The sequence below is a fragment of the Cynara cardunculus genome (assembly GCF_001531365.2).
Source record: "Cynara cardunculus var. scolymus isolate 2C chromosome LG 9, CcrdV1, whole genome shotgun sequence".
Classification (NCBI taxonomy): domain Eukaryota; kingdom Viridiplantae; phylum Streptophyta; class Magnoliopsida; order Asterales; family Asteraceae; genus Cynara; species Cynara cardunculus.
In genome coordinates, this window is record NC_037536.1 from 8402795 (window position 1) to 8425752 (window position 22958).

Consider the following 22958-nt stretch of genomic DNA (forward strand, 5'->3'; position numbering starts at 1 on the left):
GCAGATTGGGTGAGAAGGAACAAAAATAAATAGTCTCATGTTTGATATGTCATGGGACAAAATGAGATAAGACAACATGGGACAAAAGTAAAATCGGGTGATATTATTCTTGAGTTTTTTGTTACACCAAAAAAGGTAGAACAACATGAGACTAAATTTGAAATTATAATATTTCCCTTATTATTTGATATCAAAATACAAACCTAATTTAATTGCATCCTATTTCTTCTCTTCCACATCAACCATTCTCGATTCTAGACTCAATTCCTGAAATGTTAAACTTTTTGGCGTAACAAATGTTATTTACAAATGTTGTATTTAAACTTTTTAAATTATGTGCGTATTTAGAATTTGTGGTATGACAAATGTTATTTACATGCGGCCTTGGAATGTTAAAAAAAATATTGATATCATAAATTAAATAATTTAAATATATTTTTGGTTGATTTGTTGTCATTCACAATCATTATATAATATAAACTAACATTGAACAATATTTGGAGGCAATATGGTCATTTTAACAGTTTTTTGTCATGTTCTGTCCTAGTCGTACCAAACATAATTAGTCCGATCTTGTTCTATCTCATCGAGTCTGTATACCAAACACTAACTTTATGCTTTTCAACTAAGATTCTTGTGACAAAATATGTCAAGGAAAAGTGAAGTAGTAAATTTGTTGAGCCAACATACGAATTTACCAGCTATGTCATGATAATTTATATAAAAAGACGGATATTTGATGAATTTTTATGGTAAACTGACTAATAGTTTGGTGATTTCCAGATTATTCATATACTGTTTTTTAAAAATCAATATCCAATTCTAAAAATTGCAAATTGTATGAAAAAGTGACGTATTTTAACTTGATTCCGATTTTACACAACTTACTTTCAAAACTTTCATTTTGATACCTGAAATGTAAAGTTTTAAACATTTAAGTACCCAGGGAACCAATTAAAACATTAACCAATTATCATGCAAATGTGTCAAGTGATGTGGTATTCAACTCAATATTATTTGTCGACATGAATATCTTAATCTAAAATTAGTTTTTATGTATTGTGATTTACTAGAAGAAAGAGAGTTAATGCTTCAACCGATTATTCGAGTACTTAAATATTAAAAACTTTACATCTTAAGTACCAAAATAGAAGTTTTGAAAGTACGTTACCTAAAATAAGAATCAAGTTAAAGTACGTTATTTTTTCATGCAATTTACCCTTCTAAAAATGACTAATTCTATGTAGAGTGAACATTCTTGGTCCTTGTGTTTTGTCACAAATTATGACCAATGCTTTTTACAGTTTCTAGCTTTTAGACGATTTTTATTTGATTTGCCGGACGGTCATGGATGAGCGATCCACCTTGCATGTATTGTAGATAAGCTTTTGAAATTAACAACCATGTAAACCTCCAGTGGCACTTAGTGGATTCGAACCGATGACAACTAACATCTTACCAATTAAGTTACCATCAAGGTTTAAAGTCCACCTTACATTGGACGAAAATGGAAGAACAAATCGCTTCAAACATCAATATCATTTCACCCAAAGAGAGAGCGCTTCAGGACTAAACCTCGAAAGCAAACATATGCCATTACAACTACAATAAGAATCAATGATAAAAGTGAAAGCAAAATAGGTCGATCCTCAACCATGTTACTTAGAACCCTGCAATACGCGATCAATTGGTTCTTGGAAATATTGAAGAGATATGAAGACGGCTTCCTGTTCACACCAACACGATCAATGAGACATTCTCAGAAAATATAATTAATTGTAATTCATAGTTCGTCTAGTTCAGCAAGAATGGTACCTCAGTTCGAATTGTTCTGCTTCCTTGGTGAGGACATATGTTCAAATACGTATTAAATACCTCCCGTGGATCTTTTCCCTGAAATAATCTCTTTATCGTTAATCTTCAAAACCGTCTTCTTTTCAATCAGCCCAACATATCGATTAGCAGATCATGGAATGTTGATATTCAAGGTTCAAGTGAATGTAGGTGATAATGACTATAGGAAAACCAAGATATCACAGGTAAAAGTACAAGGAATTAAGGGACCCAAAGTTTGAACATAATATAAAGTACAGACCCAAAATTTAAACACTGGCAACTTGTTCAAGTTGGAGCATAGATGTTGGTCATGCCTAAGATGTTACCAGAAACGCATCATTGGGATGTAATGATGTTACTTGGTTGAAGGCTGCCAAAAAAGGCCTTGGGTTTGCTATATTATGCCCGTTTAACGAAGGAAATAGGTTGGCCCCAGCTCATGTCCGGCCCAAGCCAAATACCTCCAAGTCCAAGGGGGAACAGGCCGAGGTTGCATTGCAGGAGGTCTTGTTGCAGTCACTACAGCCCAAATACCCAATTACACACCAAATGACAACAAAGGTGCGTATGTTTCAATGTTTGCCATGCTCATGGAAAAGTCGACCTGCCATGAAACATCAATGTCTTTGAAGGAACTCCCAACTCGTGAAGCAGGTGTCTGATCCATACCATTTTACACGAGAAATTTATCCGACCAATAGTTTTCTTGCTTTTCACAAAATGAAGTTACTGGTTGATGAATGTATGGTATCCAGTTGTGTAACCTCCATACACTTGGGACCCTGCCTGGTTGGCATCTAAGCAGCCTTCTATACTACCAAGTCCCTCTTCTCTCCTCTCTAGACTCCTATTCTGCAATGTACCAGAACCTTAAAAGAAATCTCCACCTGAAGAAACCTTTTAGATATACCAATGTTGAATGACAGTGGAGGCTTGAGATGGTGCTCAACAGAAACAATATGTGTGCACTAGTTGGTAATGGAAGTCTTACATCAAAGTTTAAGATTGAAGTGAGTGTTTGCTAGTACTGTGAGAGAACCCCCAATATAATAATAGATGGGTTCATGGGCCTGAACATATAACCCATATAAAAACTAAGAATATATATCTAACTACCAATATAAGTCACAATAAATTCACAGACGGACCTTGAGGTTTTTGTCTTCTTCAATACACTCCTCCAATCCAGCAAGTCCACCAAAAGCAATTAACAGATGCCTGCAGATCATCCAGTTATAGCAAATATCAATGAATCAGGTCAGTTTTATTTGCACAGACAATGCAACTAAGAGTTTTAAGCTATATAATAATCCAACAATGCTGCATAAGGGGAAAAAATATTTGCACAAGCATCCGTCATACAATACACTGTCAGGAGAATAAAACTTGCATCAATTGGCAAAAGTTGGCAATATGATGATCGCTTAGTTCGATTTAAAAATAGAAAACCCAAAAAGCAAGAGGGAGAGTTATGACCACACTTGATGAGTTTGATTAATAGTCCACCATTTAAATAGAAGTTATCTGTTATAGTTTGCTGGTGACCAATAAGAACATGCATACACCTGAGAACAAAAAGCAAACAGCACAGGGAAGAATTTATGGGAATACTCTAGTCTTTCTTCCAAACCTGACATCAAATCGACCTGAACTAGGGCGTTTGGTTTGCAGATTCTGAAGGAATCTGATGGAATCGGAATGTTGAATTCCATTGACCAAATTTCATTCCCTTATTTGGTTCCTTTTTTTCACGAAAGAAATCTTCAAAATCCTACAAATTCCACAAATAAAGGAATTTAACATTCCTTAGCAACTACATGGTATTTTGATGGAATGGAATTCTCTATTTTCATAATACCAAATATGCCCTTAACCCAATATACCTAATCTCATAAAACCCAATATGACCATCGTCGACCACCTTCGATTGCCGTCGATCTGAATCACCGTCGACCACCGCCAATTGAACCACCACCGCCGACCACCGTCGATCTAAACCACTGTCAACCATCGCCATCTGAACCACCGCCAACTACTACCGATCTAAATCACCGCCGGCCACCAACGATTTGAACCACATCCGACCACCGCCACTAAAGCACCACAGACCACCGTCGATCTGAACCACTGTCGACCACCGTCGCTGAAGCACCACAGATCACCGGCTACCACCGATCTGAATCATAGCCGAACACCGTCGACCACCAACAATTTGAACAACCACCGATCTGAACCATCGCTGTTACCGTCGATCTGAACCACCGCTGACCACCTCCATCTGAACCACTGCCGACCACCGCCATCTAAACTACTGCGGACCACCGTGGACCACCACCGATCTAAACCACCCCGACCACCGTTGATTTAGTAACATCGTTTGGCTTATGGTTATATTTGGATTGTATGTTTTATATATTAAATAATTATTTTATTAAAATATTTTTAGTTTTTAAAAAACATAAAATTTTCAAAAAAAGGTATTTTGGTCATGTACCAATATTTCATACCAATTCCAAAGCTACATTCTATGAACCAAACAAACAGATTCCAATTCCTTAACAGATTCCATTCCAAGTGTCTGTCAACCAAACAGGTGGTCAAACCTGGCAACATTCCATTCCAATTCCTTCAAAGTCGAATTCCTTTAACAGATTTCATTCCATCCAAAAACATTTTGTGAACCAAACGCCACCTTAGAGAACCAAACATGAGATAGAAGGGAACAAGTCATTCTATCTTTTGGAACATTTCTTTTTGAACTTCTTAAACTAAAGTCACATGCATATCCTTCTCACTGCAGAAAATAATTATATTCATTGAGATTCATAAGGTACTCCCACTTTGTCATTAATGAAGGTAATTAGACATTTAACTGAGACTCCAAACACTTCCATGGTTCCCTAAAAAAAATTACAAATTGTTTGCAATTTTCATGGGAAGGATGAAGTAAATAATAAAGGCAGAGAGTTGTTAACATATCCAACTACTCATAATAAGAAATAAGTAAATGTCAGTTTTCCATGCGATGGCACATGACGAGGCGGTACTTGTGATATCATAAATAAGTAACTGTCAGTTTTCCAGCCCTCAATTCCTACATGGTATCAGAGCTATACCTCTAAAACCCTAAGTTTCTCCTTCCTGTTGCCATATTTTTTTCCGGCTATCATCTACCCACTAATGGGAACTTCCGACGACTCTGCTTCATCAGATACGATTCCTCATCAAAGCTCAAACACCACCCACTTTCTCGGAAGTAACAAAATGATTAAAATCAAAGCATTAAACTAAGAAATAAAATATCTTAAAAAAATTCTTCTTCACTCCCAATCATATGTCACAAACTCAACGGACAGACTTACCTTCAATGGTCTCAGTCCGTCCTCATATAGGTCTCAAAGAGAGGAAAAGATGATTACCTCATTGGTACAATCTCTCAACACAAAGATTCAGACCCCTCATATCACCAATGGAAGTCCAAAAACCATATGGTGATTTCTTGGCTGATAAATCCCATCCTCCAAAGCTTTCTTCTTTGTTGTGCTGCCCAAAAAATCTAGAAAGCAGCCCGTGATACCTACTCATGTTCTGAAAAAACACTTCAGAACTTTCTGATACATAAGCCAAACTCTTTGAACTCAGGCAACGAGCCTCAGATGTTACACAATACTTCAACACAATCACAAGGTATTAGCAACCCCTTGATATGTTGAGATATATTCTTAGAAGTGCCCTAATGATGAGAACAGATTTAGGAATTCTGCTATATTTCTTATTCATTCTTGGTAGAGAAGCATACAATATAAATACACAAGGCAAAGGGAAAGAAAAGGGAATTATTCTATGAATCTCTGATTTTATGGGATTGCCTACAATCACTAATATTATGGGATTATAATATTGGCTCCCATTACTCCTACATTAAATACATAATCATTTACATTTTTACATTTTCCCACACTCCCCCTTAAGCTGGTGAGTGGGAGTTTCCCATTCCCAGCTTGGATAAAATTCTCTCGAACATCGGTCTACTTAGTCCTTTGGTGAAAACATCTGCTAGTTGTTCATGAGTAGGCACAAATGGAGTACAAATTAAGCCACTGTCTAGCTTCTCCTTGACAAAATGTCTGTCAACTTCCACATGCTTTGTTTGATCATGTTAAACTGGATTGTGAGCTATGTTTATTGCCGACTTATTGTCACAATAGAGCTTCATTGGTCCCTCCCAATTCATCCTTAGATCTTTTAGGGTGATTTTTAGCCACAATAGTTCATATATACCATGTGCCATTGCCCGAAATTCGGCTTCGGCACTAGATCGTGCTACCATGCTTTGCTTCTTGCTTCTCCATGTCACAAAGATTTCCTCCGAAAAAAGTGCAATACCTTGTTATCGATCTACTGTCAACTAATGACGTAGCATTGCTTGCATCGGTGTATGCTTCAAGAGTTACACGGTTATTTCTTTCAAACAGGATTCCCTTCCTTGGTGCTCCTTTGAGATACTGTAAAATCCGGTGTCCGGTTCGTAAATGGGTTTCCTTTAGGTTATGCATGAACTGACTGACCATGCTTACAACATAAGCTATGTCAGGTGTGGTATGAGACAAATGTGTACCTACAAGCCGTTGATACATTTCTTTGTTCACAATTGCATCTTCTTCTGCATTTCCTAGTCTATGATTCGGGTCTACAGGAGTACTAGCAGGTTTGCATGCACCTTGACCTGTTTCCATGAGCAAATCTATAACATACTTCAGTTGGGATATAAAAATTCCCTTTCTTGAATGATCAACATAAATTCCAAGGAAATACTTCGGTCTTCCTAATGTCTTGATCTCATTCTTTGGCTCGACATAGGCTCAGGGCTTGTGACTCTTCTTTATCATCTCCTGTTACAATGATATCATCCACATAAACCAGTAGCACTGTTATTTTTTTTGTTTTCGAGTGCTTGATGAACAGAGTGTTATCCCCTTGACTATGTTTATATCCCAAAGTTAACATAGACCTGGTAAATCTCCCAAACCATGCTTGAGAAGATTGTTTTAAGCCGCATAGTGCCTTTTTTTAATTTACACACCGTATTGGGTTTTGTTCCTTCTCCATGCAAGAATGCGTTTTTTACATCAAATTGATGCAAATCCCAATCAAGATTAGCAGCTAGGGATAGAATTACCCTAACTGTATTCATTTTTGCAACAGGTGCGAATGTCTCAAAGTAATCAATGCCAAAAGTCAGCGTATATCCCTTGGCTACCAGTCTTGCTTTATACCTCTCAATTGACCCATCCGTGTTATATTTTACTATATAAACCCATTTGCATCCTACTGGCCTTTTTCTTTCTGGCAATTTAACCAACTCCCAAGTTTTATTCTTTTCAAGTGCTTCCATTTCCACATTCATGGCTTGCTTCCAATTTTCATTAGATAWTGCCTCAGATAAATTTGTAAGAATGGAAATGGAGTTGAGGTTGACAAGAAATGCTTTGTAGGTGGGAGAAAATTTTTGGAAAGAGGTGTAGTGTGATAAGGGATACAATGGTCTTTTTGTGCATTCTCTTGTTCCCTTTCTAACGGCAATAGGCAAATATTGGTCACTTGTTTGAGATTCCGTTACGCTTTGCAACGATATAGAGTCAAAAATTGTTACCTCGTTTTAAGGACGAGTATAAGATGTCCAAGAATGTTCTTCTTTTGTCTTGAGTATATCAGGTTCTTCCTAAACTGAGTGGATTAGGATTCTGGAATAGGTTCACGATCTGGTGGAATTGTTTCAGAGTAATGAGTAATAGGAGTACTTGGGGAGTGTTCAGGCTCAGGGATAGGAGTGGAGTGAGATTGGGATGGAATAGGCTCACAAGCTGGTGAAACTATTTCGGGATCATGGATAACAAGAGTATTTGGGGAGTGCTCAGGGATAGAAGTGGAAGCTAATATAGATAATTCAAGAAAAATATCTTCCTGGCTACCTTATCTTCCTTTCGATCCTCCCCCTGAAGATAAGGTTCGGTGAAGTAGGGATTGTTTTCACTAAAGGTTACATCCGTTGACACAAAAAAACTTTCTAGATGGGGGGTGGTAACATTTGTACCCTTTCTGGGTTGAGGAATATCCCAAAAAACACACTTCAAAGACTGAGGATCAAGTTTGTTTCTGTCTTGGCTATGGACGTGAACAAATGAAATACATCCAAAAATACGGGGTACAAGATTGTTGGAAGTTGAAATACATCCATAGGTCTTTTGAATCCTAGAACTCGTGTAGGGAGCCTATTTATAAGATAAGTTGTTGTGAGCACTGCTTCTCCCCAAAAATGTTTTGGAACATTATTTTGAAATAATAATGCTCTGGTTCGATCTAATAAATGTCCATTTTTCCTCTCTGCCACTCCATTCTGTTGAGGTGTTTTAACACATGAAGATTCTTGAATTATTACCTTTTTTTTAAATAGGAGGTGAGAGTTTGAATGAAAAAGTCTCGAGAATTATCGGATCTTATTTTTTGAACTTTTACTCCAAATTGATTTTTTACCATCGAAATGAAATTAGGGAGAATAGTGCTAACATAAGACTTACGTTTTAATAAGAACACCCAAGTAACCCGTGTACAATCATCAATGAAGGTCACGAACCATCTTGCACCCGACACATTAGAAATATTAGATGGACCCCAAATATCAGTGTGAATAAGATAAAAAGGAGAGTTGTTTCTTTTATCACTGATAGAAAAAGGGGTACACTTGTGTTTAGCAAGCTCACATACCTCACAATGAAGGCTTTCTATATCGATTGTTTTAAACAAATAAGGAAAAATAACTTTAATAATCCTAAATGAGGATGACCTAAACGACAATGATGAAGTATGATTTTTTCTTTATTGGAAAGAACAGATTCTGATACGAGAGAGTGAGTCAATCTGGTACTTTTTGGCATCTCAAGACAATATAGGTCATCCTTTTCCTTAACAAGTCCAATCGTCTTCCCCAAATCCTTTTCATGAAGCAAACAATATTCGTCATAAAATACCACTTGACAAGGTAAATCTTGTGCTAGTTTCTTTACAGAAATCAGATTAGTGGACAATTTTAGGACGTGAAGAACATTTTTTAAATGAATGGATGAGCTGAGTTGGATATTTTCTATACCGGCAACGGTGGTTTGAGTTCCATCAGCAGTGGCAATTTTCTTGTTACTTGGACAAGGTGAGTATGTGGAGAAGTGTTTGGGAAGAGTTAGTCATATGGTCAGTTGCTCCCGAATCAATGATCCACGAGTATTTTAGGGTTGAACATGAAACATTAAATCCAAATGAAAAAGGATGCTCACGTGTATAGGTTAAAAAACAAGTACCTGGGAATAACTATCCACCACCAAAAGGTTTTTCCAGAGTGCTGAAAAATGACCTGAGATAGTTCTTTCCATCCAATCGGCATGATGCATGGATGTGCTGTAAATCTCCTGGTTGAGAAACATGGGTTATGGCAGATTCTGATTTGGGTTATGTCATTCTTTCGATGTTGGGTTAGGAATTGTTGGCAATGAAGGCCACAAAAAAGGAATCAAAGGAAGGAGGCCTGCGTAATTTTCAAAGAAGGTTTATGAAGGCTAAAAAGGCTTCCCAAGCTACGATAGCTCTGATACCATAAATATAAATACACAAGGCAAAGGGAAAGAACAGGAAACTATTCTATGAATCCCTGATTTTATGTGATTGCCTACAATCACTAATTTAGGGGATTATAATCGGCTCCCATTACTCCTACATTAAATACATAATCATTTACATTTTTTACATTTTCCCACAGATGCAACCCTCTACAAAGAAATCATTGAGAAAAAGAGAACATTTAGATTTACATTAGGGTTGAAGAAAGAACTTGACCGAGAGGTTCTCTTTGAAATCAGAAATAGAATCATGAGCCTCAAACCTCTCCATTCAATCTGAGAGGTTTTTTCTAAAATCCAAAGGGAAGAAAGTCGGAAAAGACCGATGATGCCGAACTCTTCACCGCACTTGGATGCATTTGCCTTAAACTCATTCGGTTTCTTCGATTAACAAGATTCAAAAGGGCAAACCAAGGTCTAATCACTGCCAAAGACCAAACGATCTTTGTGAATGCTAGAAAATCCATGGAAAACATGCAGATTGGAAAACTAGAAGTAGGAGTGATCAAGGACACGTCCACATGGTTGCAAACAATGAAGAAACATCAAAAGAGATCAGCCCCTTCAAAAAGGATCAGATCAATGCACTCCAATTTCACAACAGCCAAACTCACCTTCAATCGGTGCAAATGTCAGTCACCAAGGTATCTCTTCTCATGCATTCACTACAGCCCCCAACCCCACGGGTCTATGGATAGTGGATTCAGGGGCATCCGACCAAATGACAAATGATATAAATGATTTTCATACCATCACACCATTTGTATATCCTCTCACGGTCAAAATTGCAGACGGTTCCATCTCCAAAATAACAAGAATGAGATCTGTAAAGTTATCAAATGACCTCTTCCTCTCATCAACCCTCTTTGTTCTTAAATTAAATTGCAACCTTTTGTCTATCAGCAAACTAACTACAAATCTAAATTGTGTCTAATTCAGTTAAAACTTGTGAATTTCAGGTGATGGGTTCGGCAGTGCTGAAGTGCATGATGGACTCTGTATTCTCAAGGACTCTCCTAAAAATGACAACACAAGACAGATTGTGTTTTCCATTCCAACTTCAATTGAGATGGGAATGCTCTTAATGGGTGATAAAATCTTGTCGAAAACAATCTCTTATTTCTTCGTCAAGTAACCAAGGAAACCTTCAAACTTTGTTCCAAATTGAAGACCAAGATTAGCCTTAGGGGCCGTTTACTAAACGATTACCTGGTAAGTGCTTACCGAGTTACTTTACCTTATCGGATGAACATGATAAGGTTGAGAATCTTACCCGGTACAAGCGATGACAAGAACCGAGAATCTTACCCGGTAAGTGAGAGTGACAACTCTTGTCCAGTAAGCGCTTAACAGATAAACATGTTGCATACGATGTTGTTTTAATGGACTAAAATCTTGCCCAATAAGTTAAGTGAAAGTGTGAACTCTTACTGTTAAACGCTTACCCATAAGCATTGGGTAAAAATCCCCATAGTCTTTTAGCCCAAGTTGTGATTATTTCATCCATAGATCATTTAAGTTCAAGTAATTGCAGCAAAGTCCACACATGGCCCATGTTTTAGCCATAAGTCACTCATTTCAAGTCCAAACGGACTCGATTCAAAGCACATTCAAATAGTAGTCTTATACCCACAATTTAAGAAGAATCCACACCCATAATGAAGGTAGAAGCCCCGTCCAAGAGGCCCATTATGATATCCAAGTTCTTGCAACTCATCTCATTGAATTGGAAGTCATTTTGAATGTTGCTATCATTATGAAGTCATTTACTTAGAAGGCATTTGAAGGTGGCTACAATTAAAGCTTTTGACGGAGTTACAAGTGAAATAAGTGGTTTTACTTATATGATAGTTTATCATGATATGTTAAGTTTCTTATCTAGATAAGTAGTAGTGCTTACATTTTCATCTATAAATAGGCTCCAATGTAATCATTTGAAGATACCTTTGATTTGAATGAAATTGGGAGTTTTAAACTCTCTTAGTTCTTTGTGAACTTTGTCACTTATCAAGTCTTCTACTTTGCGGCGTTTAGTACTTGTCAATCAACTCGATGGGTTGATTGTGGCATATCTCTATACCAAAGTTCTTGTCTCTTTATAGACGAGTCACAGTTTCCACCCTTACTATCTTGGGCATCCAATAGAAGATGGGACGAATCACATCAGGGAATAAATCATTAACTTACTATTAATCCTTATTGTTTTAAACTGACACTAACATAATCATACCTGAAAGATGGCAACTCAAGCTCTGATGACTTGGTAATATGACCATGCTCTGAGGTACCAATGAGATAATCATACCCACCCTACAAAAAATAATATAGATGAAAGAAACCCACCACAAATACCATGTGCAAGAAAAACTGAATACTACTCTTCTAATAAAATAATTTAATCAAGACAGTACCTTATATGGACAACATTTAACTACAGAACTGATATTGGCAGCATATCTCACTTTATAGCCCCAATACATTCCTGCTTCTTCCCTAGGCTTGGACGACGAGACAACCTGTCGTGGCTGATCTAGAAAACCAGACAACAAATACTAAGCTTTATGAATGACAGATTAATCAGCAATATAGAGCAAATCTTAACTACTAAAATAGGAATGCACTTATCCTAATGTCCCGAACAAACAATATCAGTCAGTTTAACAATGCTAAAATATCAAAAGAATCACAAATAGATGCATCAATATTGTAGCTTGATAGCCAAGCTCTTCTTCAACGTAGTCCACCTAAATTATCAAAAGAGTCATAAATAGATGCACCAAAGTCGATTACATTTGATAGAGACAAAATTTCTAAGCCATTTTTGAATCACATTATGGCGGATGTTTGGTAGGAATGGCAATGGGCCAGGTTTGGGCCGGTTTTTAGTGTCCCCGTCCCCGAAACCATTAACCATAACCATCCCCGTAACAGCCCGATCCCCATCGGGTCCCCGCGGTTTCCTCGATCCCCGTTGGAGAACCAATTACCGTTACCCATTGGTTATACCCGAAACCAAACCCAAAACCAGCCCGGAAAAACACAAAAAGAGTTGTGAAACAATGGGGTTTCTTTCAGTAATAACCATTATAATAACATTACATCTACTTTAACAAAAAGAGTTGTGAAAGAGATGTCAAACAATGGGGTTTCTTTCTACAAGTCTACAATCATTATAAAAAGAGTTGTGAAACAATGGGGTTTCTTTCACTAACAAAAGAGCTGTGAAACAATGGGGTTTCTTTCTACAATCATTATAACAATTTTACATCTACATTCAAACAATGGGGTTGAATTTCACTAATGATTTCACTATCAAACTTACAGTGCTGTGAGAGGCTGTGAAAGACCTCGACTCCATGAGAGACAGTGATGGTGAAGACTGAAAACTGAGGAAAGTAGAGAGACGACAAGTGAAGACTGAGGAGAGACCGAGAGCGATCAGGTCAAAGAGGCAGGAGCAATGCATGAAATCGTGGACATGAAGACTGAATCTGATCTGATCTGATCGATTTCAATTTCTTTGTAAGGATTTGGATTTAGGCCATAAAGGGTTTGGGATTTATACTTATTACTTAATACTTAAGGCCCGGGGGCGGCGCAACGCTTCGATGACAGTAAGGGAACGGGAAGGCACCGATGGTGGTGCAGATCCTTGAGGACGGTGATGTTGGGTTGAGGGAACGTCTGCTTGACTGCTTCCCCTTTATCCACATGAGAGATGCATGTATACTAGAAAGTTACTCGTGAAATCCAACGACATACATTTCGATTTTAATGTTCGTATGTTTTTTGTCTTTGTCGATATAATACGGTTTTATGTGCATGGTTTTGAAAAGCGATAATGTTTTCATTTTTAAATAAAATATAGATTTAAAGATATAATAAAAATTTGAAAGAAAATATATCAATATTAGTATGATATTAACTATTTAAAAGTTCTCCTTTTTGTGTGTTATTCTTTATTATAATTTGATTTAAGTTTAATAATAAAGTAATATATTTTTGGTTTAATAATATAATCTTTTATAAAGATAATAATTAAATATTTTGTTAGAACTCAATGATTATTCTAATTATATTTTAAATTTTTTATATTTAAAATGAGATGTTTATCATGTATTTAATTATGTTTATCTGCAGTTAGTTACACAGATTTAAAAATGGAGCAACTTAGTTACATATAATTTATTTGTAATCTTGAATTTTAAGTAATATGCATCAATAAACAATACTTCATTCATAAAAAATGGTTTTTTAAGAGTTTTTCTCAAATGTTTTATAATATAGTATAAATATGTATTTAATATGTATATCTACATATTTTTATATAATATATAATAATATTTCCATTATTATTTTAATAAAAATGAAATAAAATGGAAAAGATAAAAAATACCCCTTGTGTCATTTTTTTAACAAAAGTTAGTCATACGAACCAAAAATGAAAGAAAGTGGCAACCGCAGTGATCAAAAGTGTGATCAGTTTGAAATTGAGACTTGAATTGATAGTGGGTGGCGAATTGATAGTGGGTGGCAACCACAGGGACCAAAAGTATAATTTACTCAAAAGTTTATTATTTATTTTAGTTAGCAAGTAATTAAAATCACACGTATCAAGATAGAATTAAGGTTACATATTTACTAATTGAGAGAATTTAAGTCACAGATTTATCCATAGAGAACTAAATTCGCACATTTATTTATAGGGAGAAAATTAAAGTTACACATTTATCTAACGTGACTGAGCACCAGCTTGTTGAGTTTCTCACGAAGCCATTGCAAAAAACTCAAATATATTTTATTTGTAACAAGTTGGTCATGATTAACATTTCCGCTCCAACTTGAGGAGTGTTAAATAGAGTAAAGTAGGGTTCCCTTTTCTAGTTAGTAGTTTGGTATTTCCTTGTTTGGGTTACTTGATGTTGTATACATCTTGTAGTCTCTTTTAGAAATAAAAAAGTGAATGACACACTGACACCTGATTTGGGTGATTACACTGTTTATGCAACTTATATAAAGTCCACCCCTTTGAACTAATAAAAAAAGATCCTACATGTTTCTCCTTCACTCTCTTGTGGGATAACTGATTTAGATCTACAACGAGATGCCCTCTAAAGGTGTGCTTTTATATGGCATTTGATGCATCGGATAGTTCAATTCAAAGAAAGCATCAGTTAAACAGTTCAAACACGCAAGAAAGAAATTCTTAAATACCATCAAGTTGGCGATTGGCTCCCATGGCTACAGTTACTCTTGTTCCAGGCTTAAGCACTTGATCAATTACCACATTCTGCAAGGAAGGACAATCAATTAACGAACATATAAAGAGCTACGAGCTCAAATGGTACTTGCCTAGAGCTAAAGGTAATGATCTTCAATAGAAATCAGTGAAGCATGGGTAATGCCATCCACTGGTTGGCATGCGAATCAAATGTAAAGCCCATAACACATAATATACCTAGAACAAGCCTCAAATATATTCACTAGAAATTTTGTTTCAATGTGTTTTGAGACATTAATATTGGCTCTTCAGTTACAATAATATTACCTTACAAAATGACAATTTGATTAGTCCTGAAACAAGTTTGGAATTCTAATTCTCACTTCATAAATGTTCTGTTTACAATTGTAAGTAATATGTGGGTATTTAACTTTATATTTTTATGTAGACAACACATATGATATACGTGCATGAGTTTGTCGACATATAATTCAACCCATTAACTTCCATACCATACTTTTGGATAAATGCATCTCTTGACGTCTTATATGGCACTGATCTTATTTGTATGATATTTGTTTGAGGTCCCCGCCCAAAGCCAAAGAAAAATTATATGAAAGAAGTGGCGTGCTCTTCTAGCCTCCGATCTCTTCATTTAAAGAAGGAAGCACTTAAAACCACAACAAATGAAAGAATACAAAGGAAGCTTCAAGTAGTATATAGACAAGATCTCTCCCACTTTAAGTTAGAATTGTCTCGCACAATACCAAACAAAAAACTTACGGTCTATATTCATAATGAGTGTTTCAAAATACTCCTGGGGGCTAAGATATCCATATATTTATATATGACTGTTAACCTTTGGCTTGAGCACTTGGCTTATACAGTTGCCAAACCTCAAACATGGTTTTTACGTATTCCCATTTATCTTATATGTGAGTGACTTTAAAAGCGTGAAAAGAATTTGATTGAAGGAAACATGATAATAAGTACTAACACAGTAACATGGGACAACACAGAGAGTTAATGAAGAAACCTATTACACTGTACATAATCCCAGATTTTGGTGATCTAGTACATAATCCCAGATTTTGGTGATCTAGATTATCGTTTCTTCTTTATTTCTTTTTTGGGGGTGCAGCAGGGTCAAGTTATATCTACTTTCTTTGGGAGCATTTGAGACGCAAACTACTTACCATGCCAAAGCAAAAGGCCTTTATCAACCATTGATTTCACTGGCATATTGAATTGTGTATCGACTAATGATGAATGTTGGATGGAATATCGAACATCTTAATATTGGAAAGACTTCAAAGATGCATATTACATATAAGTCACTCCAAGATCCTAAAGAATAAAAAAGGTGGAGTTAGTTTAGGAAGACGCATACACAAGATATAACTTGTCTTCATGTGCCAAAGAAAGTAGAAATAACTAAAATATCACATTCCCCAATTCATCCTTCGTTAAGGGACAATTATTACTAACATTTGCAGTAACTTTTATACATGCAATCAACTATTACAATTTGTCATATTAATTTGGATGTTGTAGAAGGGAGGAGTAGGAGAGGCGGGAGGTGGGATGGGGCACAGGTAGAGGATGGGGTGTGGGGAGGTGTCTGGTTTCAAGGCGCTAAGAGAAATGGAGTCGAGCATCATAGCGTTTGTGCTTACTTTTTGTACAGTATATCTCCACTTTCTTGTATATTCTTCTATGCCTTTTGCCATGCTTTCACAACACTTAATCAATTTAACCCTTTTCTTTCTTTTGGGATATACTTATGGCTTCTGCTTTTCCAAAACTCTCCGTAGGTTACCAAGTCCGTCTCGAGTACTTTAATTCTTTTTCGCATAACTTTTTTGCTCAAACTTTTTCATAAGCATGGTCTCCACTGAAACAGTCTCTCTACCCCTTGGGATAGAGATAAGGTCTATGTAAATCCTTACCCCCTTCGCGAGGGTATCCCAGGTACGTTTGGTTTGTTTTGGTTTTATTCCAGTGTTGTAGGACTTAAAACACTAAACAGAATCCAGTATCTGAAATGGTCCAATATGGATTTGTTTGTTAAAAAAAACCTCTTGACTACTATGCGACAAGCAAAAATCACTCATACCCAATCCATTAAGAGCCTCTTGTTTCCTCTTAATCGACAAAATTATCCTCATTTGTTCAACCTTTTCTCTCCAGCCACATGAGTATATCTTCTTCTCCACGTCCATGACAGCCTTCGGTTCTTCAATTTCTTAAGTACATCATCTTTAGTCTTTCCTTGTTTTTGGATTTGTTTTAAGCTCTTCCTGATTGCAGATTTCATCGGTTGTTTTTGGAATTTCTTTTTTCCCCTTTGATAGAGAAACTAGAGTATCGAAGAGATAGTCAGATTGGATTTCGGTAGCAGCAATGGTGTTGGAGCACAAAGTACTAATAGACTATCGAATTGCCACTACAAGGAATAAAATAGAGGTCCTAAGAAAGCTCTCTTTTCCACAATGCATTAAGTGACACTATGACGAAGATTGGGGTAAGTGGGTCAAAGCTCCGTTGTGAGCTTTGATCTTTGCGATGATTGAAAATAGCCTTAATTACACCTAATTGAGAAGTTTGTTTGGGGAGATAATGTAGGCTTAAGCCTTACAGACATAATTTCCAATTCTCATCTTGATGCTCTTCATTCCAATTTTATGGAGTTAACTGTGATAGTTTCCATATTAGGTTGTGTATGCACTCCGCACTCAGAGAAGGTTAGTGGTAATTCTTTCCAATCACATTATCCGTTTAAAACACCTCAAATAGTAATTTTTCATCAAGAACTTTAGACAAAGTCCCAAAATCATCAATAACACTTGTTCACTCAGGTCATCAAGCAGACCCCATAACTTGTAACACAACATAGAGAACCCAAATCCAAAAAATGTCGCTCAAACTTTCAATGTCAGCACATGTCAGTAATTTACATAAAAGATAGTCAAATTTTGTAGAATTGACTAGAATACCCTTTGATGACTTCTGATATATGAATAACCTTTATGAAATGTCAAGCTACGAGGGTGCAAGTGATACTTTAACTCAAAATGTGATTCTTGTTAACTGCTATTAATAGATTGCAGGGCAATGATAGGGAACGGAACACAAGAGAAGTTGAGAGAACTCATGAGTCAATTCATCATCCCAACAAAACACAAAGAATTACCAAAGATTCAAATCCCATAAGATATTTAGAATTTTTCATGATTTTTGTTAGACGGTAGCTTGAGTCTCTTCAGCTTAAATATTGGCATCTCTTAGTGAGAAAGAGAGATGGAGGGATGAGATATCAAGCACTTGTGTTTGTCCGACAATGCAAATGTCATATTTGTTTCCTTCCATGATTTAGTCACAAAACACAAGGTTATTTTGGGTTTCCTGATGTTTTTGAATTTTAGCTTTTTCCATTGTGAATCTTGTGGTTTGTTTATAAAATGTGGATGAGAGTTCCATGTAAGAACAGCGTTTGATGGTGGTTGTCATGAAGATGATGAAGAACTGCAAATACTACTGTGCTTTCCAAAATCATGGAGACATTAATTTGTTCCTAAGGGTGACATTCTGAATTACATAAAGGTGTCTTAAACAATTTAATCTTCATGATGAAGTTGTCAATGACCCTTGCCTTGACCTTTTTCCTAATATGTACTAGCATTTGGGTAGGCCATTTGTTTTCTAGAACATGGGGTTCTAAATGTATTTATATGATGGTTAGGAATTCAAACAAAATATCTTTCTTTTTTTCTTTTTTTCTTTTTTTTTTCAAAGTTCGTCATTTGTTCTGCTAATCCTACATCTGAACTGAACCACCAAAAAAAGCACCATTCACCCGAACTGTTTAACGACAAGAATGTTCTGGTTTTATGCTATTATATTTCCAGTCCAAATAATGAAGAAGCAAAAATTACATGCATGAAAACACATATCTAGTTAAAGAAAGTCTTCATCATGCGGTACTTTTTTTAAGGCATTGTTATTACTAATTGCATCATATTGAAGGGAGGGAGAGCTTTTCTTTAGTGTCGGTTTTTAATATGAGGCCTGTTTATGCTATATTTGTGACTTGTCTCCTCATCACAGCGTCTTCTTATTGATACAAGGTCAATTGCAAGAGCCTCCAGCGTCTGGGTACAAATGTCTTTCTAAACTATAGTTACCTTTAGACTGCATCACTAGGTCATTATGCAATCAAATTTAGAATTTCATATCTAAAAGTGCACTAATAAGATCTATTTAATCCTCTCAAAGGTGGTACATATCACTGATACTAGTTGCATGTAATAATTAGTACAAAGTGCAGATACTGATCAAATGTGTACCTTACTAAGCCCCACATCCACGAATGTGCTGGCAGAACCTGGAGGTTGTTGCATGAGTGTGACACCTATTAGATGATCAACAGTGATGATCAACATTAGTACATAAATTGCTAAAGTATGATGATTAATGAAGGAGCCAAAGCTCTTCAGAGAGCTAATGATAACACAACTTTCAAACTATTTCTCAAAGACCTCATTACAAAGAACTCTTCCAGCTAGAAAATCATGGAAGAGCAGTGTGAAGACATAGTATTGTGCTCCTAAAGTTCCAACTCTTTATTAGCAAAAGTTCCATAATCAATACGTATTGTTGGGTATCCATTCTTTGACTATGTTTCTGCTGTCTTGTGTTCACCATTTCGAAACCAAAAAAATACTCCTCTACAAAACATACATTCTTTGACTGTGTGTTGACTTGAGTTTGCCATTTTGAAACAAAGAATCTTCTACACTACATTCTTTCGATTAGCACGTGACATTATTTTCAGCTGTCAACTTAAGAGACCAAGAATTTTCCAAGTAACAGGTACAGGTGCTATGAGCAGGCAGTACTACCATATCATGAACTCAAAAGTTTATGTAGAGCTATAATTATATAATGGGAATTGCAACGTTTGAGATTGATTCTTCCCTTAAGAATTGCACATGCATGATTTCATAATATAATATAACCATGAAAGATAATCATGAAAGTCCATACTCAGACCAGAACAGTCTCTTATCAGTTTGAACAAGTTCTTCCAGAATGAAGATGTTATTTCTATCTGCAGGGCCTCATGAGATCAAAAGTCTAGTCAATATAAAGGGACATCAAATTAATTGGAAATGTGAAAACAGGATCATGAATTCGCCATTCCAATATTACCTATCCATTCATTTTCTTAAACAAGGGAATAGGTATTGACGAAAAATAAAAATAACTAAACATGAGGAAAAAGGAACAGCAAAACATGCAGAGTTAAACATAAATCATACAGGTGGCTGTCCTACTATATTAGGAATTGCCATAGGATAATGCTCCTCTGTCCATGAGAATTACAAAATCCTTTTTTCTGGAAAACCCCAAAGCTGGGATTACCTATTTTCCCATTATCATCATTCCTATATATTAATGCAAGTGTTTGGTCCACGAGGTTCAATTATATTGTCATTATTTGAAGGCATTTAAAGGGTATGGATTACATTCCATGAGTAGTTCAGTGCTAACCAGGAAACAGTTATGTGGAGCATGCACATTCAGACAACAAAAAGAATATGATGCATGAAGTTGGCTTTTATAATATAGCGACTCAGGGCCTCAAGTTTGACTCTCCCTACCCTCCACCCCACTCCCCTTCCAAACTCAAACCCACTCCATGCTAGGGGCCACGAAGTAGGGTAGGGAAAGAGACGATAGCAAGAGTAATGGAAAAACTCTTTTGGGCCTGTGATGTTGGTGTTCCATGACACAATGTGCTAGATCATCAGAGTTGAAAATTATATGCTATTTTAGTGGCGTTTGCTTGTAACTGTAGGCCATCGTTCCAACCACGAGTCAGGGACTCGTATGAAACACGAAAGCAACTGCAACAAGTAAAACTATATTGTATTCAGAATGGTTCAAAATGCCATCCAATTTGTGGGAGAAAGGATTCACATTGCTGCTTCATCATTAATGAGCTACAATGAAGTGGTGATGTTTCAATCAAAGATGTATCTAAATAGCCAAGGGAAGATTAGGAGTACATTGTATGGTCAAAGCTGCATATTTTCTCATCTAGAAAGACACAAGACAAATTAGACTAATTGCAAACTGTGAAGATATGTACTAGAACTGAGATTATCATTATTAGAGGACAGATTTTTGCATGGTTGATAACCATGTGCTTGCCACAAATACAATCATTTTCAGGGATACCTTTTAATGTAAATATGTCCAATTAATTGTACAGAGAGCATAAAAGTTTCAAATTGGAGCTGATATTCTGCTAATTGAATGAACTAAGAAGATGCACACATTTGAATATCTTATCACAATCAAGTTTGGAAAAGAAGTATCCTTCCCTATTAAACTTTCAAAACAGATTTTATCAGATATTTGGTATATTCTATTGGATGATCTTAGACAATGACATAACAAGATTAGGAAGATTTGGAGAAGAGATACAAAGAGAAATAAAAACGAGGTTCATGTCAGATTCTATCAAGAACGGAAAGGTTAGTTTAATGGTTTTTTCTAGGAATCTTACTCCCAGCTCAAATTCAAAAAACAAAACTGATTTAGGGACTGTGCCATTCATGAAAGTCACTTTGACCATCATAATGCATTTAAAGTGACATGTGAGAGAGAGAAAACTACCTTCTCTATATGGAGCCCATTCATGCTTTCGAAGATGATGTGGGGCATCAAGTGGTGGCAGTAAACCCTATAAAAGGTCATACAAAGATTAAAACACTAACAAGCGCTAATTGCAGAATAAAGTATGAATTCACTGGTTGCATGAAATTAATAATGGAAGAACATTAAGTTCGCACCACAAATCTTAAGCTGTTATGCTTCGGGAAAAGCGTCTTCCTCAGATATTGTGGTGTCTCCAGATACTTCAAGATCCTTATTAAGAAAGCAGTACCGCTCTCATTTTCATCAGAGGTATTCTCAGCTGTCACATGCAAATCATCCAATGATTTGCCTTGGTTATCAAATACAACCACCTATAAACAGAAGGCCAAATACACCCTCTTGTACATCAGTGAACTTATTAGAACTTTCTAATGTCATGTCCAAATAAAGATGGGGATGAGGTGATGGTAGAGTTTGCTGAATCAATAATGAGGGGAAGGGGCGGTGAGGTGCAAGTGAACCTGACCTCTACCCCAAAAGAGTAGACTTGCTGTTTCGTGAAGATCCCGGCTTAGACTAGCTACCAAAATAGGTTTCATCTGGGCTAAAACATTTGAAACAAACGAAAAAGCAGAAGTAGAACATATGTCCTAAGGGGGCAAAATGATACTACAGATTCATTTAGCAATCACCTTTTGTTGTTGACAATGAAAGGGGTTCACCTCTCTGAACTTCAATGGTTCCCTTCTACCCTACCCCACCTAGTTGATGATGGAAGGCGTGTTCTTGTTGTAATGGAAAAAGTACAATATCGGCCAAGAACGTAGTGGTGGAACCGGCAATTTTGAAAATAGTGAACAAAGCTACTCCTCGTCTTTCTATCTACTAATTTTTCTAGAGTCCAGTAACATACTCAAAAATAACATAGCCAAGAATTAAACCTCATCAATTCGGAAAATAGTGGCGGCACGGGCAATTTGGCCAGCTAGCTGCAAACAAGGAGGCAAAATAGCAGCCAAAATTTAGTGCAGGAATCGTACAACAGTTCCTTTTCTGAAAATAACATTACGAGCCCATCAAGCTAAAAAAACTACCCACAAAATAATCTCTTAAAGAGCTTCAGTTTCTTTCTATGTGGCAAATAATCAAACAGTTAATGTGCAAAACTCTTATGATTGTAAGATCAGAATGGCCTCAAGGGATTGACGAGAAATGGCTTATTACCCGAGTGGCGAGCTCGAACGACTGAGTATTATCTATGATAGAGCCAGGAAGGGCGATGCTGACAGTACGAGCAGTAATAACTTCATCATCCATTAACAGGTTCTTCTGCTCTTTCTCTTGTCTTGTTCTTTTTCTTCTTTCTCTTCCCATGAGAGCCGCCATTACTGCGCTTGAGGACTTGGGTCAGGGCCGTTCAAAATTATAAGTCTATTAAGCGACAAAACAAATAGTCCAAGTCCCAAAAATATTTGATCAGAGTGCAAGAGATGTGCAAGAGATAAAATTATAAGTATATTAAGATTTTGAACCTAAACAATCTCAAGTCCGTATATAATTTGAACCGA

The 22958-nt window shown here is 36.4% G+C and overlaps 1 protein-coding gene across 1 annotated transcript; it reads right to left on the minus strand.

Moving 5' to 3' along the window:
- Positions 1–1427: 1427 nt before the first annotated feature.
- On the minus strand, positions 1428–22809 carry LOC112518010 (putative methyltransferase C9orf114). Its single transcript, XM_025125515.1, has 11 exons — positions 22615–22809; positions 22332–22379; positions 21585–21761; positions 21409–21475; positions 19071–19135; positions 14718–14793; positions 11915–12033; positions 11734–11813; positions 2985–3054; positions 1816–1893; positions 1428–1727 (listed from the first exon to the last, which is right to left on the minus strand). Exons 1-11 carry the CDS (start codon positions 22774–22776, stop codon positions 1659–1661), a joined length of 1011 nt encoding a protein of 336 aa, XP_024981283.1. The 5' UTR covers positions 22777–22809; the 3' UTR covers positions 1428–1658.
- Between the last annotated feature and the right edge of the window lie 149 nt (positions 22810–22958).